General features: G+C 45.9%; 1 protein-coding gene across 7 annotated transcripts in view; it reads left to right on the forward strand.

The window, feature by feature from the left end:
* Window positions 1-26,149, forward strand: part of PIK3CA (phosphatidylinositol-4,5-bisphosphate 3-kinase catalytic subunit alpha) — an 85,850-nt gene that overhangs the window by 31,011 nt on the left and 28,690 nt on the right. For all 7 annotated transcript variants that reach the window (XM_053311322.1, XM_053311324.1, XM_053311319.1 and 4 more), the window contains 7 exons: window positions 675-884; window positions 5,160-5,410; window positions 12,237-12,482; window positions 13,863-13,948; window positions 14,279-14,384; window positions 14,640-14,792; window positions 22,751-22,885. In XM_053311322.1, the coding sequence (XP_053167297.1) occupies window positions 675-884; window positions 5,160-5,410; window positions 12,237-12,482; window positions 13,863-13,948; window positions 14,279-14,384; window positions 14,640-14,792; window positions 22,751-22,885 (1,187 nt within the window). The remainder of the gene's footprint in view (window positions 1-674; window positions 885-5,159; window positions 5,411-12,236; window positions 12,483-13,862; window positions 13,949-14,278; window positions 14,385-14,639; window positions 14,793-22,750; window positions 22,886-26,149) is intronic.

A 26,149-nucleotide genomic window follows, 5' to 3' on the forward strand; every position in this document is an offset into this window, starting at 1 on the left:
ATATAGAAGCAACAATGGAATATAAAATTCCTCAAAATCTGCCCTTGTTCTACTTGGGTATTTGAGAGATTTTGTGCACAGCTATGAAGTGGAAATGATTAGTTTAATAACAGCTTTGTGCTAGAAAAAAGAATCCTGCTATCATATTCAGAATGAGTATGATTTTATAGAGAGTGGGGTGTTGCTGTTAAGACACAAGTGTGGCGACCTAGAAATAATTGCACAAAGGGAGAAGAGAAAGAGAGGCAAATGCTTCCTTTTCATCCTCCCACCCTCACTTCACAGCTGCCAGCTTTGGGAGCAGCAGTGCCATCCCTTTGCTTAAGCCAGGAAGTGCCTGACTTTAGCAGGCTTGGATGCTCCTGCATCCATAACATCTGTAATTTTATCAAAATTATAGCATTAAGCAGAAAGGTTGCAATGGAGCTCCCTAAACTCAGTTGCACTGAGTTTCTGGAACAAGCCTCACTACTTGGCTTGAGCCAAGCTTTACTGGACTGGACTTAATGGAGTCAAGCTCTGAGGACAGTGGCTGCCACCGCTCCTCCAAGTATGGAAGATCTCAGCTGTAGCAGAAGGTCTGCAGCAGGTCTCCTAATGGGGTGGGGTGCGGGAGAGACTGGAAACGGCATTCTTTCTGACAATTTATCAAATATATTTGCTTCCTTTTTTAGGTTTTGCTATTGGCATGCCTATCTGTGAATTTGACTTGGTTAAGGATCCAGAAGTACAGGACTTCAGAAGAAACATTCTTAATGTTTGTAAAGAAGCAGTAGATCTGCGAGATGCTAATGCACCCCATAGTAGAGCATTATATGTATGTCCCCCAAACATAGAATCTTCGCCCGAGTTGCCCAAACATATATACAATAAGCTAGATAAAGGTAAAAAAATAATAATACTTTCAATGCATTTGCCAAGTTAGTGTCAGATTATTAGAAAGCTGCTTTACAATGAAATGAATAGATTTTCAACAAAATTCTACTTGCACACTTGTTTGCTTACAGGAATCTGCTCAGCGCATAGGCAGATTTTTTTTAAAGAGTAGTTTGCTTGATAAACTCAGTTTTTTTCTACTTAGTAAAGATGTTCCATTATGGTCCCCTGAAAGGAACTGATACTGGGTAACAATATCCTATAGTACTAGTTCAGTCCTTTGTGCTGTCGTTTTCCATTCTGTTTCCCTTACATTTTAAACATATGTAGGTGGAGAGATTAGGTGAATATGTATTTTGTTGCATCAGTCCTAAATAAATATAGCTAGGATGGAGCAGAGTTGTATGTATGTTTGTTTTTGTGTTACATTTGTACATCACACCAAGCTTGCATCTCTGGACAGTTTACAGCAAAATAAAATAGCAATAGCAATAGCACTTACATTTATATACCGCTCTATAGCCGGAGCTCTCTAAGTGGTTTACAATGATTTTAGCATATTGCCCCCAACATTCTGGGTACTCATTTTACCGACCTCGGAAGGATGGAAGGCTGAGTCAACCTTGAGCCCCTGGTCAGGATCGAACTTGTAACCTTCTGGTTACAGGGCGGCAGTTTTACCACTGCGCCACCAGGGGCTCACCAGGGCCACCAGGGACCAAAAAAACAAATTAAAACCTTAAAACAATTTAAAACCACAAGTCTAGTGAAAAGGCTTGCTAAATAAAACTGTCTTTAGAGACTTTTTAAAAGTTGTCAGAGATGGAGAGGTTCTTATTTCAGCAGGAAGCACATTTCAGAGTCTCAGGGCAGGAACAGAGAAGGCTCGTCCCTGTGTAGCCACCAGATAAGCTGGTGGCAACTGCAAACACCTCCAGATGATCACAAAGGGCAATGGGGCTCATAGTGAAGAAGACATTCTCTTAAATACCCAGGGCCTAAACTGTTTAGGGCTTTATAGTTTATAACTTTGTATTTTGCCCGGAAATATACTGGTAGCCAGTGTCGTTAATTTAATATAGGAGTAATATGGTCCCTCTGAGATGACCCGGCGACCAACCTGGCTGCCACATTCTGCACCAACTGCAGTTTCCAGACCACATACAAAGGCAGCCCCACATAGAGTGCATTGTAGTAGTCAAGTCTGGAGGCTAGCAGCATATGTACTACTGTTCTGGGGTCGTTTATCTCAGAAACAGACACTGCTGGCGTATAAACCGAACTGATAGAAAGTACTTCTGGCCACCAGCTCAACCTGGGACACCAGGGAAAGATTTGGATCCAGAAGTACTCCCAGACTGCATACCTGTTCCTTCTGGGGAAATGTGACCCCATCCAAAACTGTCAGATCAAAATTATCTCCTGAGTTTTGACCCCGCACAATAAGTACCTCTGTCTTATTTGGATTCAGTCTCGGTTTATCATCTCTCATCCAGCCCATCAATGCCTCTATGCGGCATTTAGGGAAGTAGTGCCTTCTCCTGATGTTGACATGGAGAAATGGATTTGGGTGTCATCGGCATACTGATAACACCCTGCATCAGATCTCCTGATGATCTCTCCCAGTAGTTTCATGTAGATGTTAAAGAGCATTGGAGATAGTATGGAGTCCTGAGGGACACCATATAAAAGTTTACATTTTGAAGAACAGTCTCCAAGTGACACCATCTGGAATCTGCCCAGGAGGTAGCACCTACTCCCAAGCCTCTCAGATGGTCCAAAAGGATGTATGGTTGATAGTACCGAAAGCTGCTGAGAGATCCAAAAGAATCACACCCCCTCTTGTCACTTCTCTTTTGGAGATCATCCATCAGGAAGACCAAGGCATTCTCCATCCCATAGCCTGCCCTCAAACCAGTTTGAAATGGGTCTAGAAGATAATCTAGACAATACTGCCTGGAGCTGGGAGGCCACCGTCCTCTCATTTACTTTGCTCAAGCCTGGAAGGTTGGAGACAGGCCTATAGTTGCTTAAGTCTGAGAGATCCAATGCAGGCTTCTTCAGAAGAGGTCTAATGATTGCCCCTTAAGACAGGAGGGCATCCTGCCCTCCCTCAGAGAAGCATTTAGAATATCTACCAGGTCTTCTACTACAACAACTCGTGCTAGATAGTATAAGCCATGTCAGACAAGGGTCAAGAGAACAGGTGTTTAAGCCAACTGTTCTGAGCAGCTTATCCATATAATCAGAAACTACAAACTGAAACTGATCCAGCTTAACCACACAAGAGTTGCTGGACACCTCCGCATTAGACTCTGCAATAATTGTGCGATCTGAGTCTGTCAGCTCGAATACAAGATTTTATCTGCAAAGAACTAATTAACAACATCACAACAGGTAATTGATGGTTCCAACTTCTAATTCAAGGGAGGAGGGGCATGTACTAGCCCCTTCACAACCCTAAACAATTCCTCTGGACTGAGCTTGCAGATGTAACATAGGCAGAAAAAAAAAATCGGTTCTTTGTCACACACATTGCCTGAGCATAGGTCTTAAGATGTGCTCTATGTTGTAATCTGAGTCCAGTCTTCTCCACTTGCGCTGTTATCTACCTTGCTGCTTCAGCCCTCATAGTTCTGTGTACCAAGGGGCCAATTTTGAAACGGGTCAGAGAAGAAGCTTAGGAGTAATCATGTCTGCTGCCCTGGTGAGTTTGCTGTTTCAGTTCTCTTCCAGGGCAAACACCAGAATCACTGGCAGAGCCAACAGTAAATCCTTCCAAAGATGTTTTGATCCTATAACCTTCTTGTGCAGACCATCCTAATAGGCCCCTCACCTCTGTGGAGGTGGCACGTTATTGTGAGTCTAAGCTTAACCAGATGTTGGTCTGTCCATGACAATGGGGATATCACAGGAGTCCCTACCTGTGGAACACCACCCTGATCAGAGTAAAAGTCCAGATCAAGTGTGTGTCCAACAACTTGTGTTGGTCCCAAGACCTCTTGAGATAGGCCCATAGTTGTCATGACTGCTTTGAACTCTCGAGCCACCCTGGACAAATTGAAGTCCCCCACCACTATAAGCCTGGGAGACTCCCAATGCCAAGTCTGAGTCCAAGTCTGTCTGCTCAGTTAGGGACTCCATTGGTCAACAGGGTGATCAGTGCACCAACAAAAGTCCCAGTCTATCCTTGATCCTCAAACTTAAGTACACACATTCGATAAGGTCAGCCGCTTTGATAGGGATCCTGATAAGGGAGATGTTCTTATAGACCACAGCTACTGCACCTCCATGACCACATCCCTTCACCAGCTGGAAGGGGAAACTGCTATTAAATTTCTGATTCCCCTTCCCTTGAATGGTCTGCTGACCTGACAACATCACTTCTATTCCCCACCGTCACAGGAATAGCTGCCCCATAATCAATGGACACGCCCCTTGACTCTCCATCTCCAGACAAGCCTAGACACATTGTAGAATAATCTCACCCAAGACTCAGACAACAGAAGCTATCTAAAAAGCTACAGCTTCTAAAACAGCCATCAAATAATATATTCTGTTCCAGCCCTCAGTCCCACACTGAAGGCTAGCCCCTTTCGTCAGCCCCCTACAGGTTAGGTGACTACGGCCGGCCATGCCACCGGCTGCACCTCCTTATAAGCCCCAGAAACCTGAGCCAAGCCTCTCTCAAGAGACTCTGAGACTTGCCTGGTGGTAATCAATCCCTACAGGTGCAGCTAATCATGAACAGAAGGCCACAGCTCCAACGAAGGCAGCAGAGCAAGAGTAGAGCAGAGCTGATCCTCTGGCCAAGCAAGAGGGGTGAGAGAGACAGCAATTAATCTCCCAGTCTGAATACAGGAGACTAGCTGGCAAAGTCCAAGCCTCTTACCTTATTCCACCTTCAATCCTTTGTCCCTTTGTTGCACCTCATTCTTTATAAGTCTCAGAAATCGAGATGTTGGATCTGTTATTCCAGGAAGTGCTGATGGTGATGGGTAGAGTTACAAGACTCTTTTTTCTTATGTCTGATTTAGTAAAAGGATGGTCTGTGATACAGCAGAGAGGAGACTTCCTTATATATACTATAAAATGTATTTTATTAAGTGTATCCATTACCCTGAAGGAGTCCTGATCTTTACCAGAAGCTTTGTAGCTTCTTTGGAGATATTTCATTGGGAGCTGGTAACAAATATTTTGTGTTTCTGTTTGGTTTTAAAGCCTCTCAGAAAACTGTATATAGTCTATGAAGAAACCCTGACCTAGTTCTTGTTCTGTTACAGGGCATATAATAGTGGTGATATGGGTAATAGTCTCTCCCAACAATGACAAGCAAAAATACACCTTAAAAATCAACCATGATTATGTGCCAGAACAAGTAATCGCTGAAGCAATCAGGAAAAAAACCCGAAGTATGTTGCTGTCAACGGAACAACTAAAACTCTGTGTTCTAGAGTACCAGGGAAAGTATATTTTAAAAGTATGTGGCTGTGATGAGTATTTGTTAGAAAAACATCCCCTTAGTCAGTATAAGGTGAGTGGTAATTTGTACATTTTGAAACTGAATGCTGTTTGGTCAGTTCAGGGCTTGATAGGCAGACATTAGTATAAGAAATGAAGCTAACATCTATCAATGTACAAAAGATGAAATACTGAAACCAGTTTTTTATGATTTGATGGGTGTTAATGAGGAATACTAGTGTCTGTGGGTATTTTCCTTTTTCTGCATTTAATATATTGTTACCTGGCAAAATATATCCCAAGTAAATTGTGTTCCACGTTTAGACCAAACTGTCTTCTCCAGTAGCTATCAAGGGATAAGCTGAGGGTTTTATGTGACTGGTTCTTCGACATGGTCTCTGTCTTCTACATAAATGGTATATGCGCTTGTGCAGAGACCTCGTCGGAATCTAACAAGCTCAATTCTCCTGCTTTGGGCAGGAACCCCAGCCACTATATGTGCCTGTGCCACTCCTCATCCCCTCAGTCTTTCTTCATCTGCGCTTCAGTGAACATTGTGGAGTCTGCAGCTCGACAATGAGTGGGATCCAACTATCTCCTTGTTGTTTTTCTCCCTGCTTCATTGATTTCTTTTTAATTCTTTCTTTATTTCTCCGTGTAGTAGTGTTTTTTGTTTGTGTTTTGTTTTTTGCGGGGGTTTTCCTCTCTTGGAGCTCTGATCTCAGCTGGGACGGAGCAGGGCGGCTGGCCGGGCACGACAAACTTTTAAAAATGTATCCGCTGCAGAGCTAAGATCCCTTCCCCCGATACTCATACTGAGTGTCTCTTGAGCTTTGGGGAATACCACATTGTTGAGACCTGTCTTCATTGTCAGAAGTTCACGAAGCAGGCTCGCAAAGATAGGGCTTTTCCCCTGCACGCAGCCCTGTGGGACCTGGCTCTCCGTTCTTCAGAAGCCTTGTCGCTGAAGCGGTCTGTAAAGATGGCTTCATCGGTCCAATCGGAGTGTGCATTGTCTGCTCCTGTGGAGACCAAAAACCCGGCTTCGATACTGGTATTGGTGTCCTCTGCCGCTCAACCATTGACTTCGAGTGAGCCCATGCTCCCGGAAGATCTTCCCCAGCATCTGGTGCCTACAGTACCTAAATCCTCCCTGGATTCCATGGGATTGGTTCCCAAGTTGAAAAAGAAGAAACTGAAATTATATTGGGACTTGCCGGCGGGTCGTCACCACCCTCCTATACCCAAGAAGAAGGCAGAAGAGGTTCCTGCATTGGAGGCCACTGCGGCCAAAAAGACTAAAGTGGCTTCAGATCGTACCGTGCAAAGGTCGTCAGTGTCAACGAGGCCTAGCTCGCCTCTAGGGATGAAATCGTTCGACGTGGCCCACGATCGAACTTGGTCGAGTAGAGAACTTTTGGTGGTGACGGAGGAACCAGGATATGCTTTGTCGGAGGAGGCGTATTCTCCAACCAGGCCTCCAAAAGATGCTTCATGGCTCCCAAGGCGACGGTCACCCTCTCGGGGCCAGCAAGAATGTGTTCCTCTTAGAGACAGTTGTACCCGTTGGGGATCGGAAGAACACTCCTCAGCTTACAGGCAGGACCAATCCTGGGACCATCGTGAACGTTCTTATCTGGATTGATACAAAGAGACGGAATATTGCTCCCCCTTGAGCGCAGTTGATCCTTCCTATGGCACATGGCACCGGGACTCTGGATCGTGCGGTCGGTACCACATGGACTACCGGTCTGACCATTCAAACTATGCTCGTCCTCGCTATGGGTCCCGTTATTCAGAGGATCCCGCATACAGGAAACACTTGACAATGAGGGATTAGAGAGAGCCCCCCTCGCATTCAGAAGGGAGGCTGCATTCCCGCTCACTGCAGTGCTCCCCAAGGGACCATGCAGAGCATCGTGAACCACCCCCTTCGGTTCTGGTGATACCTCCGACTGCCTTGCCCTCAAAGGGCCAACGACGGTAATTCCATGTCAATATCAGACAATCAGGGTAGCAAGCCGGGCTCCCCTTCGGGTTCGATGCCCATGGCACAGGACATTTTGGCTCCGCTGGAGCCCAAATATGAGAACGATGCTAGCTCTCAGGACTCTGAGGTCATTTCTCTGGGATCATTCCTGCTCGACGTTCAGTTGGACTTGAAGCCGGTCTCCCCATCAGAAGACCTCAAACTGTACACAGCGTATGTGACACGAATGGCTTCAGCCCTGGGCATGAACCTGGGTAACTAACAAAAGGGAGAGCTGGACCCATTGTTCAGCCTCATTGATTCTAAGGCCAAGACACCTGCCGTGTTGCCCCTGAACCCGACTTTGTTAAAAGTCATCCGGGGTCACTGGAAGAAACTGATGATGCTTTCCTAGCCTAACAGGCATCTAGAGAACTTCTATAGGGTGCAATTGGATGATCATACATCCTTTTTGAAGAACCACCCCACCCCAAATTCAGTCGTTGTGGAGGCGTCTCTACGGACCGGGGTCACAGCCAGTCAGCGCCGAGTGACAAAGAGAGCAGAGAGTTGGGCTCTTTCGGGAGGCGACTCTACTCTGCTTCAGCCCTACATTTGATGGTGGCCAATTATTAGGCCTATAACGCCCAATATAATCATTTTTTGTGGGAGAAGGTCCTTCCTGGACCTTCTCCCACAGGACAAGATGGATCTGGCAAAATTGTTTGCCTGCGAGGCCATTCAGGTGGCCAAATAAGAACTTTATTCAGCTGGCGTTCGGTGGAATGTGTGGCTAAGGTGATGGTCACATCTGTGGCTCTCAGACGACACGCGTGGCTGCATTCATTGGGGCTACATTATGAGGCCGCGCGAGGGTCTAGGACTTGCCTTTTGAGGGTTCTAGCCTGTTTTCTGAACAGACTGATGACACGCTCCAGAAAGTCCAGATGTTGAGGAGCGTGGCGTGTTCCATGTCCTACGCCTCCCTGGCTGCCAAGCCACAGAAGACTAAGTGGTCACCTTATCAATTGCAGAAGGTTCCTTCGAGACAACAGTCATTTTCAGAACGTTCCTTTCGGGCCAACAGCCCCAGACACAACACAAGTCGGGCAACCTGCCTAGTAAGCAAGCCTTTCAGAAACAGCACCCGAGTACCTTCCAAAAGAAGCAATGACTCGGGGCGCTTCAAGACTCTCCTGGCCCCATTCTCGGAGAATGGGGACAAAGTGATTACGGACCAGTGGGTCCTTACAATTATATGTTTGGGCTACGTCCTTGAGTTTTGCAGACTATGGCTGGTGTCCGGGGGTCCAGGAGGTTGCTGCTCTCCTGGAAAAGGATGTGATTGAGAAAGTCGCCAACCCTGACAGCCCCAGGTTCTATTCCTGGTACTTTCTTGTGCCAAAACCAGATGGGGCCAGCACCCCATACTAGATCTCAGGGCCCTGAACAAACATTTGGTCTACAAAAGGTTCCAAATGCTCTCAGTACTGGCCATTATGACCATCCTGGGAAAGAACATGTGGATGGTTTCCCTGGACTTAAAAGATATGTACCATCATGTTTCGATACACCCTCAGCATTGATGCTTCCTGCGGTTTCAGATCTGGGGGATCCTCTATCAAGGCCTTGCCATTTGGCCTCACAACCTCACCGAGGGTCTTTACAAAATGTCTGGCCCCGGTGGTGGCATTTCTGCAGGAGCAAGGTTTGCAGGTGCTGCCGTAGCTAGACGATTGGCTCATTGTGGCGAGCACCAGGCGTGCGGTTCTGGATGTTCTCAGGATCGTGATAGATACCCTGCAGGAGCTGGGTTTCCAAATAAACTTCAGAAAATCTCAGTTGGAAACCACCCATTGAATTCAGTTCATTGGACTGATTTTCAACATGACCTTGGAAAAGGTCTTCCTCGCAATGGGTTGCATAGTTTCTCTCCAGAGACTAGCGGCCATTTTTCTAGCCGATGGCCCACAGACTTTGTTCCATACAGCGCCTGTTTGGTCACATGTCATTAAGTACATACATGTTACCTCAGACGCGTCTTTGAATGCATGTTATTCAGAGATGGTTTTTGGAAATGTTCGATCCCCTTCAGGATCCAGGCCATCTAGAGCACACGCCATCTAGAGCACACCCTTGATGGGTGCAGGCAATGGCGGAGTGGTGGACAGAGTTTTGGCATTTGAGTGTCGGTACTCCCTTTCAAGCCCTCGAGCCCGGTAGGTGGTCACGACAGACACATCAGAGTTCGGTTGGGGGGCACACCTGGACGGGCTTCGTCTGAGTGGACACTGGTCCCTCAAAGAGAAGACTTGGCACACCAATTATTTGGAGCTTTGGGCCATTTTCAACGCTCTCAAAGGCTTCTTAGCCATGATCGGGGGTTACGCAATGACCATATAAACTGATAATACAATGGCGAAAGCCTACATCAATTGACAGGGCGGCACATCATCATGGAGCCTTCTGTTTCTGTCTCTGGACCTTTGGCATTGTTGTGTGGCATATGCGATAATTCTGCCTCTGACCAGGCTTCATGGTTTAAAGATCTGGTGGTTAAAAGTTTTCTGAAAGATTTAACACACATGTTCCCAGATGATCCAGTTATGTCACCAGCTTGGGACCTCTCAGTAGTCTTGGCTGGTCTACTAAGGCCGCCATTTGAGCCTTTGGCTTCAATTGATCCCTGTTTCCTGACCTGGAAGGTTGCCTTTTTGTTGGCCATTACCTCTGCCAGGAAGGGTGAGTGAGCTAAGGGCCCTGAGGACTGACCAACCGTACCTTCAGTTCCATAAGGACAAGGTTGTACTCAGGACAGATGTCAAGTTCCTATCCAAAGTGGTGTCTGTGTTTCACCGTTCGTCCCCGCTCACTTTGCCTGTGTTCTTTCCAAATCATTCATCAAATGTGGAAAAGAGGTTACACCATTTAGACATTCAAAAGGCATTGTCCTTCTACATTCAGAGGTCTGCTGCATGGAGAAAATCTCCTTCCTTGTTTGTTCTGTATGATGGGGCATGTAAAGGTCTCCAAGTCTCGGCCCAATCCATGTCTAGGTGGATAGTTTCCACAATTGAACTTTGTTATCAGTTGGCTCATAAGCAGTTGCCTGCAACAGTTAAGGCACACTCTGTTCGGTCCATGGCAGCCTCTGTGGCCTTTGATCGGACAGTCCCATTGGACGCTATATGTCGGGCAGCTACTTGGGCTTCACCCCATTCCTTTATCCGTCATTATGCAATTGATACCAGAGCACAGAATGATGCTGTATTTGGCAAGAGTTGATGTACTTGAAATAAAAAATTCTGGCAGATTATATTTGCTTCTGTTCTTCCCTCTTTCTTAGGTGCTAGCTTGTTATGCGCCCATTTGTGTAGAAGACAGAGACCATGTCAAAAACCAACAGGTTACTCACCTTTAACTTTAGTGGTTCTAGTGGTCATCTGTATTTCTACATATCCTCCCGTCCTCCCCACGGGGTTCACTGAAGCTGGACTCTGTGACCGAGGGGATGAGGAGTGGTGCAGCCACATATAGCAGCTGTGGCCGGGGTTCCCGCCCAAAGCAGGAGAATTGAGCTTGTTAGATTCTGACGAGGTCTCTGCGCAGGCGCATAGCCCATTTGTGTAGAAGTACAGATGACCACTAGAAAGAAGAACCAAAGTTACAGGTGAGTAACCTGTTGTTTTTCAGCAACATGTATGAGGCATGCGGGGTATAGTTGAACAGAGCCATCCTGCATGAAGTGGAAGTAGAGATTCGCTTGTGCCAGTGTTGAGATCATACAGCGTTCTGCTGCCTTTGTGCAGGCCTCAGAGGCGTGTCCTTTTAGTATCTTGTTTCAGATACAGTCACTAGGCCACCTAACTAAGAGAGGTAAGCTCTATTTGTTAGAATATTAAGGCTTTCGTCCCATGCACTCTTAGTTGAAAATAGGCCTTGTGGAACCAGGAGACTTGTAGACTAGTCCTGTGTATGTTTCTACAGAGACAAGCAGGAAATCTCTGTTCCTTAGAATGAGCTTTATGCAGGACATGGAACTAACTGACAAACAGAGCACCTTTTATACTTGGGTAGCTGTCTTCTAGCAACTGAGTCCTCATGAGTTTATAGTTGCTTTCTACTTTAATTGGATGATCCAGATTATATGATAGGATTGGTCTAATGTATGCTCATAGCCTTTCTAAAACCAGCTCATTTTGAGGTGATGTATTATAATGCATAAATACCTGAATAGCTTTCACTAGCAAAAATTGTGCATCTTCTCCCCTAGCCCCTGTTCTTGGCCTTTCTCTTTTCTTCAGACAGAAAAGACAAGGGACATAACTACACTGCTGTTCACTATACATATAGTGGATTCAGACTTAAAGTGGAACCCGAGGTTTGTGCAATGTCCCTCTACCCTAGGAGCATATGCTCTTCCTCTGCACGCCATCCCTATGTGAGCTCCTACTTCTTTTGTAATTAGGATATGCTGAGGTTGGTTACAACATCTGAACCCACCAATCCCTGCTTATCATAATCTTGCTTCATGAAACCTGAGATCTGAACCCAAGGAGTGAGTTTGAGATCTCCAATTCCCTGAAGTAAATAGGTCATGACCTATTGGGCTCCCCCAGGCTAAGAGAGATTGTGTGAATCATGGGTTCCATGTTAAGGCTGAAGCCACGCGTAGCCTGATTCTGGATTATGTTAGTTCTAACAGCTATGTAGCAGTACAAGAAGACTCCTTTGGCCCTTGAATGGAATACATCATCAATGTCAGCTAGTGGAATAACTTGCCAGTAATGCAACTCTTGCATGCTAGCTTCCATAAAACATTATGGTGCCCAATTGGTCCTGAGTAAGAAAATGTTGACATTGCTACCTTGTAATATTTGTGCTACATAGAGCAAAATCGAATACAATAATTGTTCGCCTATCTTTACAGTACATCCGGAGTTGTATCATGCTTGGGCGAATGCCCAACCTGATGCTGATGGCCAAGGAAAGTCTTTATGCCCAGCTGCCACTGGATACCTTCACAATGCCATCTTATTCTAGGCGTATCTCTACAGCTACACCATACATGAATGGAGAAGCTTCTGCCAAATCCCTCTGGGCTATTAACAGTCATCTCCGGATAAGGATTCTCTGTGCTACCTATGTAAATGTAAATATTCGAGACATTGACAAGGTATAAACACTCTTATGTGTCTAGATAATAATAATAATAATAATAATAATAATTGTTAGCCACCCCATAGTAAATTGTTTTCTGGGTAGCTCACAACAACACAATTAAAAACATCCAATTAAAACACATAACACAAATCAAATTACAACAGAAAATACAATATATAGGACTAAGTATCTTTTAAAAAAATAAAATTTTAAAAGCCTGAGTGAACAGAAAGGTCTTCACCTGACAGCTAAAAGAATAAAATGACAACACAAGGTGAGCCTCACCAGGGAGGCTATTTCATAGATGGGGTGTCACCCCCCAAAAATTCCCTCTCCCTAGTAGCAACCACCACCTCATTTGGCAGGGTTACTCGGGGTAGGGTCTCCAAAGAAGATCTTAAGGTCCGATTCTGGACGCATGGGACAAGGCGCTCTCACAGGTAACCTCGTCCCAAGCTGTTTATGGCTTTAAAGGTTAAAAACAGCACTTTGAATTTAGCCCAGAAGTGAACTGGTGTGATTTAAGCACAGACATGAATTTCTGAATGCTCCCAAGGTTACTCCAAGATAATATATGACTGTTCTAGTTATCCTCTGAATGGATTCCTCTGAATAAGTAAGTAGTAAGTAAAAAGTTATGAAACTTAGGAACATAGGAAGATGCCATATCCTGAGTCAGACCATTGGTCTATCTAGCTCAGTATTGTCTTCACAGACTGGCAGCGGCTTCTCCAAGGTTGCAGACAGGAATCTGTCTCAGCCCTATAGTGGAGAAGCCAGGGAAGGAACTTGAAACCTTCTGCTCTTCCCAGAGCGGCTTCATCCCCTGAGGGGAATATCTTACAGTGCTCACACTTCTAGTCTCTCATTCATAATGCAGCCAGGGTGGACCCTGCTTAGCTAAGGGGGCAAGTCATGCTTGCTACCATTAGACCAGCTCTCCTCTCAACTTGAAACATGTTGGATCAATATATAATCTCCACTGCACCTTTAGGATTGTCTCTCTCTTCAGCCTTATATTGGTGCCCTCCCTTCTTTTTTACTGGGGTGACCTTGTCCAAGAACTTTGGAATATTCCATAATTTATACATTTTTGTTACTCTTAAACCTTGGATTGCAAATATAAATGGAACTCTTTTATTTTTGTTTTCCTGTTGGATTAAAATATATAAGCAACATTTCTTGCTCTGAACTTGCTGTTGCCAGTTTTGAGATTTTTCTTTCTTTCAGTGAATATTTTTTTCTTTTTGTGTTTGGATATTCTGGTCAAAATAATTGAATAACCTCATAGCAGTCTTCATTGTACACTTAAGATAAATTTCATTCTGCGCTCTTGTAAAATTGAAACTTATAACTTATTTATAGGTATGTTTTTAAAACATAATATTTTCAGATCTATGTCAGAACTGGTATCTACCATGGAGGAGAGCCATTATGTGATAATGTGAATACTCAGAGAGTCCCTTGCTCCAATCCCAGGTAAAGATGAGCACCAAAACAATGAGAATAAATCTGTTAATTGGTTTGTTTTTTCACCTCTTTGACAAAGCAAACCACACATGTTCAGTAGCTGACAGTCTAATTGTAAGAGGTGGGACAGTAACATCACTTTTATCAGATGTTGCTGGTATCCGCTAGTACGAAGTATATTCTGGATTTTAAAATGTTAAAGAATGTACTGTTCACTTACTTGTATTTGCTCTATGATAACCCCTATTGATCTATTTTAATTTGAACAAATTAAAGCAGTTAGGATCAAATTCACTTTCACTAATTTTTTTGTGTAATCCTCTTTTATCTCACTTGCAGATGGAATGAATGGTTGCAGTATGAGATGTACATTCTTGATCTTCCACGTGCTGCCCGACTTTGCCTTTCTATCTGCTCTGTCAAAGGCAGAAAAGGTGCAAAGGAGGTAAAGCTGTTGTCATTAGATATATAACAAATACTTGAAAAGTAGGGGGGGTAGCTGTTTTGAAATTATTCTTCAGGTTCACACTGTTTTGATGCTAAACTACTAATAGTGTTTTTAAAATGTGCTTTATGATCCCATATGCACGTTGTCAAAAAAGTGTGTTTACGCTCCTTTTTATTATTCCTTTAAAATCTGAGCTTGTAATGTGGTTACTAAATAGATGAGACTAAACAGTGATTATTTGCTCTTTTTAAGGAGCACTGCCCATTGGCGTGGGGGAATATTAACATGTTTGATTACACAGACACTCTTGTTTCTGGCAAAATGGCTCTGAATCTGTGGCCTGTACCTCATGGATTGGAAGACCTGTTAAATCCCATTGGAGGCACCGGATCAAATCCAAATAAGGTAAATGGATATTTCATGCCATTTTTGCACATTTTTAAGTAGTTAAATCTGGGTTTCTCAAAGTGAAATGTAATGGTCCTCTGTGCATCAAGAAAATGTCAGTTTCTTCAAGTGCAAACAGATGAAGTGGTACATCTATATGTTGTACTCGTTTAGACTGTATGTGAGGGTGCTCTTCCATACTCATAGAAAACTGGCTTCTTGGGGAGAAGACTGTACTTGAGCTTTGACAAACCATGTCAGGTCTGGGGGTGGGGGGGTGTTTCCCCTCAAACCATACACCTCAGAAGACTCCTGACCACCTAAAGAGCAATGTGGGGGATGCGGGGAGCTGCGGTAGGAAGGAGGGGGCAACAGAAATCACTTTTGAAAGCACCAAATCCAGTTACCCTTGCACTATTTAAGATACAGCCCAATATCTTGGGTAGCACAAGACACTTTTGTTGTGTTCAAGCTTAGAAGTGCTAATATAGTCTTTTCACTATTAACCAACTGTTGTTAAGATTAAAATGAGAAACTAAATTGAATCGTAGCTTTCCCTTTAATGATTAATTTAAGACTGTCATTTATCTCCATATTAATCATTATTTTTAACATTTCTTGTAAGCAATAATCCTACAATTTATTCAGATTTGATATTGAAATGTGCATGATTTCAGCACTTGATAAACTGTTAACTATCTTAGACTGGCCCAGTTTATGATTCATAATATACTGGAAAGTAGGGAGACACCTGTCACCTATGCAACAGTGGCACAGTCCAGAAAAGGAGATCTACTGTTGGTGAAAATTAGGCCTAAGATGGGCCAGGCTGTGATAGACAGGGCCAGCTCGCCCATTAGCAAACTGTCTTTATTTTGGTCTTTGACTGGCATAAGATAAAACATAAAAACAGTGACTTTTAAAAACAGTCTATGTCTGAGGAAAGCAGTAACTGTTAAAAAAAAAAAGTGAACTATGTGTCCGTTTAGGGTGCAAAGCGGGCAGGGAAGCAACAGCCTGGGACACATGAGACTCCAAGGCCGCCTACACCCTTCACTCACGTTGGGAGGGGCTTGTGGTGGGTGCACATTGGTGTGCTAGTGGACACTTCCTGTTGCCCTACACCCCCTCCCCGCAGCCCATGCTTTTGCAAGGAGGAGGGCAGGCAGGTAGATGATGGGGAACACCCGCTCGTCCACTCTGCTCACAACTGCCTCTGCTTGCTGCAAAAGCGGCAGGTGGAGAACTTATGCAGCAAGGAGGGCAAGGGGCAGCTGTTCCCCATCACCCACCTGCACACCCTCCCTCCTTGCTGCCACCTCAGCCATGGTCTTCAGCCTGCCGCAAAAGTGGCAGGTAGCGGTGATGGCGAGGAGGGCAAGTGCATGCTCCCTCCACAGTATTGAACTGCAATGGAGGCTGTGGCCAGGAAGGCGAGCAGGTGATGAGGGCAGTGGGGGACACCCGGGCTGGCCCTGGTGATAGATCATATGCTCCAGTTCTGGGCAGGTACAAGAAATAAAAGTTGTTAAATGGGACTGCATAAAATTGCAGCACACTAAGATTCCAGAAGTAGGAAGCCCAGGGAAATTTATGAAAAACAGCTTAGTATATCGGTCGATTCATTTCATATCTATGTATAGAAACAGAGTTAATTAATTAGATAATTAATTACATACTGTTTTAATTGTGGTGTTTTTGATAGTTTTAACCTTTTATTCGTTTTTATTGTTGTAAACTGCACAGAGACTTGCGTTTTGGGCGATATACAAATATGTTAAATAAACAGATAGATAAATTTCAAGCAGGGGGAACTACAGTCATCCCTCACCAACTGCGAGGGTTATGTTCTGGCAAAACTCAGCGGTTGGCAGATTTGCAGTTGGTGAGGCATAGAAACCAATGGGAAACAGGGTTTGGGGCACCGCGAAAACTCCTAAAAATCAAGGGGAAATGCTCAAAAAATGCCAAAAATCACCCAAACTCCCTAAGGATCACCAGGGGTAACCAAAAATCAGCAATAGTTACCCGGAGAAATGAGTAGATTGACCCCCTGAAAATGGGTGGGGGGGGGATAAAAAATAATAACTGAAATGCACTTTAAATCACCAGGAGTCCACAAGGGTCACCAGGAATCAGCAAGTCATAGGAACATAGGGAGCTGCCATATACTGAGTCAGACCATTGGTCTGTCTACCTCAGTATTGTCTACACAGACTGGCAGTGGCTTCTCCAAGGTTGCAGGCAGGAGTCACTCTCAGCCCTATCTTGGAGAAGCCAGGGAGGGAACTTGAAACCTTCTGCTCTTCCCAGAGCGGCTCCATCCCCTGAGGGGAATATCTTACAAGTCACCAAGTGGAATGAGCAGATTGAGCCTCTGGAAAGTTTCTGAACCCCACAAGCAGCACACAGTGGAAACGCAGCAGTGAAAGCACCCATTACAGCCCCAAACACACATCTCCCAAGTTTCCCCCACAACACATTATGCACTGTGTAGAACACACTTCTCTCTCACCTCCACCTCTCTCTGTCTCTCTTTACTCTGCTGTTCTGCCTCCCTTTCTCTTCTCCATATCTCTCTTTGCTCCACTTCTCTCCAATGTCTCCCACTCATCCATCATTTCATCATTTCCCTCCTCTCTTTCCTGCCCCTCTCACCCACAAAAATAACGCCTCTCATCAATGAAATCACTTAATCTGGATTGTGATCCATTGTAACCATAAGGAATGGGTTCTGCACCTGCACAGGGACCTCGCGGGCTGATTGATTAGCTCCTCTCGACGCCCCACCCGCCTGCACGTGCTGTGTCATGTCTGTTAAGGTTAGCGGTTGGGGCGCCTCCTTTCCAGTTTCTCTTTGACCGCCAAAGCAATCACACCTCGTAGCTGTTGCTCCTCAAATTAGAAACTATTGGCTTGAAACTTGGATAGGAATTGTTTATGCGTTACTCTGAACGGACTAGCTATTTGACAGATTATATGCTTTATTGGTTTGGCCTTGGAACGGAATTTGGCATTTATTTACTCTGAACGGACAGGCTTGAAGAAAGATCATTTGCCTTCTTCTTGTGACTCGGAACGGAATTCGGACGGTGCTTACTCTTACAGACCATCTGGTTTGGTGAAAGAATTTTCAGCAATGGAGGTGAAGAAAACCTTCAAAAGGTTTATTAAATGCCGAGCCAAACTGCCGTCAACGGACCACCACAACGCTTGTTTGCTGTGCCTAGGAGAAGAACATAATACTGCAACTTGTAGAGTTTGCTGTTCTTTCTCGAAGCAAACTAGGCAAAATAGAGCATTGCGCCTTCGGGCAGCTTTGTATGACGAGGCTCTCCGCCCGCCGATGCCTCGACCGAGTGCTTCGCCGGACTCCCCTTCGATGTCGGGCACTCGATCGACATCGAGCTCCCCGGAACCGGGTAACAGCGGAACTGCATGACAGCAGTCTAAAACCGCATTACCAAGTGCTAAAGAGACTGTGGAGGCTGTTTTCAAGAAACCCAAGGAGGTTTCAAAGAAAGGAAAGCACAAGGATCGAGATCGTCATTTGAAAGAAGGGGCTAAGGGCTTGGATGCACAGGAGTTAAGAGCGTATCGTACCCCTTCCCCAGTGTCTCGGACGAGTCTGCCACGACCTCGACACTGGCTACGGCGTCGACGGCTGGAAAACCGCCCTCGACATCAACCATACAGACTTCGACGTTGACGGTTCAGACCCAAGGGTTGGCATCGACATCGACAGCGTTGGAGATTCAGACCCCCTTTTCAGCATCAACATAAAAAATGGTCTTGACGTTGATGTTGGCGGCGACGAAACTACAAGCATACTCAATCCCGCCGTCAATGCTGACTCTGCCTGAACAGATTTTCAGCGGACCCTCAGGATCGACATCGACACCGATTGTGGCCACGGGAAGAAGGATCCCACAGCTGCTGTCTCCAGCACGCACTCCCTTTCAATCCCCTTCGACTCTGAGGACGCCAGGTTTAACATTGCAGGATGGGGGGCTACGTGAGCTACTGGACTCAACTTCAAGCACTCCATCGGGACCAAGCCTCCATTTTCAGGGCTGACATACATGCCGGCCACAGAAATACTTCAGGAGGAGGTCAAGGTGTTGTTGGAGAAGCAAGCAATAACACCTGTGCAGTAGGCGAACAGACTGACGGGGTTTTATTCCCGTTACTTCCAGATACCGAAAAGAGATGGCGGGATCTAGGAGTGTGCACGGTTTGGTCCGGGCACAATTTAAAAGACCGCCGGACAGGTTCGGAGGTCCGGATGTTCGGGAGGGCGGGGGCATGTAGCTTTAAGGGGGTGGTGGTAGTACTCCCCCCCCCACCGCTCTTCCCCCTCCGGCGCTGGTCCTTTGAAAAATCTCCTTGGGGCGGCAGAGTTCCTCCCTGCCGCCCCTGCCCCCGTTGTTGTTCCTAAAGGGTTAAAGAGCTGAGCGCTAGCGGCGTGCATGCGCCCTGTGTGGTGCGCTCGCTTGTCTTTGACGCTGCGGCGCGTGCGCAGCAGCATCAGAGACGAGCGCGCGCCGCGCAGGGTGCATGCGTGCCACTAGCGCTCGTCTCTTTAACCCTTTAGGAACAATGACGGGGGCAGGAGCGGCAGGGAGGAACTCTGCCCCCCCAAGAAGATTTTTCAAAGGACCAGCGCCGGAGGAGGAAGAGCGGCGGCGGGGGGGGGGGGTAAGTACTACCCCCCCCTAAAGTAACAGTCCCCCTGTGCCGGACCGGGGGGGACTCCAGACCATGCACACCCCTAGCGGGATCCGAGCTATAATGGACTTAAGAGTTCTTAACTGTTACATTGTGACCAGAAAATTCAGAATGATCACCCTGCAGTCTCTCCTTCCCCTGTTGGTGCGCGGGACATGGGCAGCTACACCAGATTTAAAGGATGCCTACTTCCATATCGGCATTCAGGAGAACCACCACAAGTACCTCAGGTTTACAGTGGAAAGTCAGATATTTCAGTACATGGTGCTCCCGTTCGGTCTGTTGACAGCACCCAGAGTATTTATGAAGGTGATGGCAGCTGTAGTAGCCTACCTAAGGACTCAAGGGATGATGGTTTATCCGTATTTAGACAATTGGCTCTTAATCAATCAAAACAAGGAACTCTTAAAAAAACAAATACGACAGGTAGTGCACCTGTTGGAGGACCTTGGAATCAGCATCAATTGGAAGAAATTGAATCTCGAACCGATGACTCGGGTAAACTTCATCGGAGCAGTACTGGATTTGGAGTTGCAGAGAGCATTTTTGCCCTTGGAGCGCATTTGCCAGATACAATTGCTCGTCTAGCAATTTTTGCAAACCCCACAGCAACCAGCTGTACAGATTCAAAGGCTGCTGGGGCTAATGGCTTCATGTACAACAACTGTTCAACATGCACGCTTACACATGCGCACACTACAACTATGGTTTCTCAGCAATTTTCTCCCCAATGTGGACAGTTAGTACATGCGCTTGAACATGTCACCGGTGGTGTTAAAGAGTTTACACTGGTGGAGGGAGGAGCGCAATCTAGTTCAAGGTGTGGCGTTCGCGACACGAGTTCCCACATGTCAGGTGACTACGGATGCGTCCCTTATAGGATGGGGAGCGCATTGTTTAGGCCACTGCATCCAGGGAACTTGGACGCAACCACAAACTCAACAGCACATCATCTACTTAGAGCTGATGGCGGTGTACCTAGCCCTCAAGGCGTTCCAGTCATTGGTCACAGGAGAGGCGGTGCAGCTGCAACTGGACAATACGAAGGCCATTGCTTATCTCAATCACCAGGGGGGGACAGTCTCCTTGACATTGTGTCTACTAGCCCAAAGGATTTGGAATTGGTCCATTCAACACTCAGTCTATCCGACGGCAATCCACATAAAGGGGGTAGACAATTGCTTGGCCGACAGCCTCAGCAGGATCACCGACTATGGCCAAAGGCACGAGTGGGAGATAAAGACTATATACCTCAGAGAAGTGTTCAGGGACTGGGGTGTCCCCTCGATAGACTTGTTTGCAACTCTTGCCAACAAAAAGTGTGTCAACTACTGCTCTCGTACGGGCATAGGCCAGGGCTCCCTAGGAGATGCGTTTCAACACACCTGGAATGTGGGACTACTGTATCTGTTTCCACTGCTACCTCTGTTGGGTCGCACAGTGGCGCGGGTGATGAGGGACGGAACAAATTGCATCCTTCTGACTCCCTGGTGGCCACGCCAGCCATGGTTTGCCCCACTGCTGCAGTTGTCGGGGGGCAATTTCCACAGATTCCCTCAAAGAGCAGACCTGTTGCAAAGAGAACAAGGAAGAGTGTTACATCCAGAGGTCCAGGCGTTGAAGATGACTGCCTGGAGAATCAAGTTTTGAAAGATTTCTTATTAAATAGTAGACGTGAATAAACAAGGCGCAATTACGCTTGTAAATGGAAGCGCTATCAAGCTTATATGAGAGGTAAAGGGATCAAACCCTTGCGTGCTTCTCCGTGTGAGGTCCTGATGTACCTAACTTCGCTAAAGCTAAAGGGCCTGGCAAATGTCTCTATTAAACTACATCTGGCGGCCATTTCAGCAAAGCACAAAGGTTGGGATGGCTCCTCTGTGTTTTCCCACCCGGAGTGTAAGCGCTTCCTAAAAGGCCTCAACAACTTGTATTCGCCTATACGTCGCCCTGTGGAACAGTGGAGCTTGTCTTTGGTGTTGTCGGCTCTTATGGAACCTCCATTTGAGCCTTTGGCAACGATACCCATTAAACTTCTGTCTTTGAAAACGGCTTTCCTGATAGCAATCACAACGGCTAAACGTGTAAGCGAATTGACAGCTCTGCGTATGGATAAGCCTTACACACAGTTCTATCCTCACAAGGTTGTTATGCGGCTTGATCCTCGTTTCCGTACAAAGGTGGTGACTGAGTTTCATTTGAATCAGGAGATAATCCTGCCTACCTTCTTTCAGAACGCGGAGACAGATTTGGAAAGGGCGCTTCACACGCTAGATGTCAGAAGGATGCTTCTATATTATTTGGATCAGACCCATGACTTCCGAAAAAGTAGGAATCTTTTCATCTCATATAAAGGACGTTGTAAAGGCCACCCGATATCTCGGCAACGCTTAGCACATTGGCTAGTGGAACTTATCTTTCACGCCTATAAGTGTCAAAAGGTGACACCGCCCAAGACGGTGCGTGCCCATTCTACGAGAGCGTATGCAACGTCAGCAGCCCATCTATCAGGCATCAGGATGTCAGATATCTGTATGACAGCCATGTGGTCTTCCCAGCTACCATTCGTCAAACATTATGCTATAGATTTGAGAATGGCACGGGAGGCAAATTTTGGGAGAACTGTTCTAAAGAGGGTATTAGCATAGGCCATGGGTCTCTGCACCTTAAGGGGGAAGCTTGCTAATCACCCATTCCTTATGGTTACAATGGATCACAATCCAGATAAACAGGTTGCTTACCTGTAATTTATGATCTGGATGTGATCCATTGTAGCCCTAAGTCCCTCCCAAGCCATCCCCGCTGCATAGTCAGTTGGTGGACATTGAGACTATTTATCTTGTAGATCGTCCCTATGGGCGGTCTGCGAGAAACTGGAAAAGAGGCACCCCAACCGCCAACCTTAATGGACACGGCACAGCACGTGCAGGTGGGTGGGGCATTGAGAGGAGCTAATCAATCAGCCTGCGAGGTCCCTGCGCAGGCGCAGAACCCATTCCTTATGGCTACAATGGATCATATCCAGATCATAAGTTACAGGTAAGCAACCTGTTTTACTCAAATCACAGTTGATGAGACTGGTAGCAATTTCCCAGTCACAGATACTCAAAATGGCAGTTGGCAAGGGAACTAGTTTGCCAGTATATACAGTATATTAGAAATTCCTACCTTATCTGTTGACTGATAGCTTTTAGATTTTTTAGCTGTTCTCAGTAATGCAAGCACAACCTTTTTTTCCCCCTCCTCAGGAAACTCCGTGTTTAGAATTAGAATTTGATTGGTTTAGCAATCCTGTAAAGTTTCCTGACATGACAGTAATTGAAGAACATGCCAATTGGACTATATCTCGAGAACTAGGATTTAACTACAGTCATGCTGGACTGGTAAGGGGAATCTTCCTTTACAAGTTATGTTGTGAAAGCATTAAAGTGTTTGTATATATTCTTAAAATGTTGCATTTGAAGATGACTATTAATTTCTGCAATCTGTCCACACATGCACATTCAAATCTGTTTGAAGTGCAGGTATAAAACTAGATAATAAATTCTGTCTGACCTGGCCTGATTGAAGGATTGAACTGTGCAAATTGTGGTTTTTCCACATGCCTTAACTAAGAATATTTTTGCTGAAAGAATTTTTGGGCATAGTCAGATTGCTAGAGCAATATAGTGACTGAGAATGTGACGTGATCTAGGGTGTGCCCAGTTCAAGCATGGCCTCAGTTATGAACTTATCAGGTTGCCTTAGGTAAGCTGCTATCTCTGCTTCAACCCCCCACCTATAGTGCAGAGATTCAGGGGCGTAACTATAATAAGGCAAGGGGAGACAGTTGTCTGGGGGCCCACTGCCTTGGGAGGCCCCCCAGAGGCAAGTCACATGACTGACTCCCCCAGCCGTGCACCCGCCCAGGCTTCCTTCAGTTGTATTAATCCTCTGAAACTGATGTGAGTGTTAAGACCTGGAGCTACCAGAACAGCATGTCTTTCTCTAGTACCATTAAAGGACTTGCATCGTCCACAATTTAGGATGATATATTGTGGCACATAGGTGTTGTATTTTTATATATTTTTATATGTGTGTGTGTGTGTGTGTGTGTGTGTGTATATATACACACACACATTTTACTGTGCTTTTTGTTACCACTATTCAGCCTCATTTAAGATTTCTTTACTTCATGAGCTGAGCTTCAGTGTGGCGAGGGGGGGGGGGCGCCATTTAAAATCTTGTCTCTGGGCCCACTCCAACCTTGCTACACCCTTGCAGAGATTATTATTCACCAAACCTTACAGAATTGTTTGTAAGGATTATGGAGAGAATATATTGTATGTGAAATGCATTGTGTTCATAAAAATAAGGGTGTGTGTGAGGGGGAGGGAGGGAGGGAGGAGTGCGGGCGGGGGGGGGACTGACATCCAGAATAACATTTCATGCACTTAAAATGTTGCATGCAGCTATGGGGGAGGGGTGATTTTAGCCTATCTCCTATTCCTCCTGGAGCCAAGCATGCCACTCAAAAAATATGGCCTTGAGGGTTGCAGGAGTCTGAGGGACATATTTTCAATTGGCTCAGTGGGCTGCGGAGGGGAGATGAGTTAAAATTGACTCTCTCTCTCTCTCTCTCTCTCTCAGAGACAGAGAGGCAGACAGAGAGACACAGTCTGGATGTTTGCTATTTGGCCTCTCTACAACGTATTCAGGTTGGCTTATAAAGATAAAATTTAACAAGTGAAATACAATAAATTATAGTAAATGTGTAAAAACCAATTCATTGTAAACAAACTAAGCTTAAAACAGAGCAAAAACCCAGCAGTAACAGTGAAATAGATCCTAGTTAAAAGCACAAAGCTAAACTTGTTGAAACAAAATGGTGTTTTTCTGTCTGCAAGCAGACAGTGATGGACAAGGCATGAACCTCTCTTGGGAGGCTGGTCCAGAGCAAAATGCTCAATATTGTGAACTTAGTGCTGTGACCTAGGGTGGAGCAACCGCAGAGCAGGATTTAGTGTAGAGTGTATTAGTGCTAGAGGACTCAGCAGTCATAGATATCACCACACTGGAGAGTGCTTCTATGCTGTGCTGAAAGCAGTGGATGGTACTTCGGGGGGCATTGAGAAAATGTGGGGCTTGAGGCCCTGCCCACCTAAAGCCAGCACAAATATAGGAAAAGGAAGACGGTGAGAATGAAGAAAAGTGTACAGCACTGCCATGCACAGGATGCTTCTGTAGCTCTTGCACAAGGGAATAGGATCTGATTGCCCATTAGATTCTCCAGGAATGCATTACACAAATGCGTATTGGATTTTTCTTTTTCAGCCAAACACTAAATGGTCTTGTAACACATCTGTATTGATCAGTGCCCTCTTATCATGTTCTGATAAACTATCATAAGCTAGTTCTTCTTTCCTTAAATCTGATTGGTGAAGGAGTTAGTTATACTTATACAGGTGGACCCTCATTATCCACGGGGGGTTCTGCTCCCACCAATTTTGGCAGATAACAAGACCTTAAGTCAGTGACAGTTGGGGCTAGGTTCCTGGAGGGCACAAAAAAGCCCAATAAAAAGGCAGAAATTGGAGAAATCACATACTGTGCCATGCTCTGCAGGTCTCTCAACTGTCCAGAAGTGCTCCCTCAAACCCCCAATTGCACCAATTTTCCATGAAAAATCACCGGGGTGGGGGGAGGTGGTTAAGAAAGAGCGACCAAGGAGGTTTCTTTTTGCAGCTCCAGACCTTCTGAAGGACCAGCTTGGGATTGATGCCCTATTCCACCTGTGCCTTCTCTCTGAGTGCTTGACTTATTTCACCTGTCCCCAAGGACCAGAGAACTCTTGTGAGAGGAGAGATTTCTTGAGTCCTTGGCAGCATATATTGGAGGGAGGCACGCCGAGAGCGTCTGGGAGATCAAAGAGGGTGAAGAGAGGAGGGGGCTAGATCCTGTCAGCTCCCTCACCTCTCGTGATGAACAACAGCCATCTCACCCTGCCTGAGCATTCCTGTCTCGACCGAGGAGGTTTGTTTTTGCAGCTCCAGACCTTCTGAAGGACTAGCTTGGGATTGCTGCCCTATTCCACCTGTGCCTTCTCTCTGAGCGCTTGACTTATTTCACCTGTCCCCAAGGAACAGAGAACTCTTGTGAGAGGAGAGATTTCTGGAGTCCTTGGCAGCATATATTGGAGGGGGGCACGCCAGAGGTGTAGCCGACAGACTGCCTGTAGGCGGCCGCCAAAGCCGACCGACTTTTGGTGCCGTGCCTTCAGTGTGGGACTGAGGTCTGGGGGGGAAGTTATAAGGTGGGGTGGGAGGTCTGGGTTGGTTGTTGTTAGTTCTTCCTTTTATTGGGTTGTGCCAGGCCTTCTGTTGTCATGTGTTTGGGTTCTCTTGGGCAGAATGATGCTGGGTGTGTGTCCAGTGGCTCTGGGGCAGCTATTACTCTTGTGGTGGGGAATAGAAGAATTGGCGTTGGCAGAGCAGCTGGCCGTTACAGGGGAAGGGAAACCAGTAATTTCGTTGCTGTTTCCACTTCCAGCTGTCCTGTCAGCTCTCTGTTGGGTCTAGTCGGATCCCAAGAAGGCTGTTGGGTCTAGTCGGATCCCAAAAGGCCTTGGAGGGTTTTGATGTTGGTCCTGCCAGCGATTCTGTCGATGC

Source organism: Hemicordylus capensis, chromosome 3 (genome assembly GCF_027244095.1).
Source record: "Hemicordylus capensis ecotype Gifberg chromosome 3, rHemCap1.1.pri, whole genome shotgun sequence".
Taxonomy (NCBI): domain Eukaryota; kingdom Metazoa; phylum Chordata; class Lepidosauria; order Squamata; family Cordylidae; genus Hemicordylus; species Hemicordylus capensis.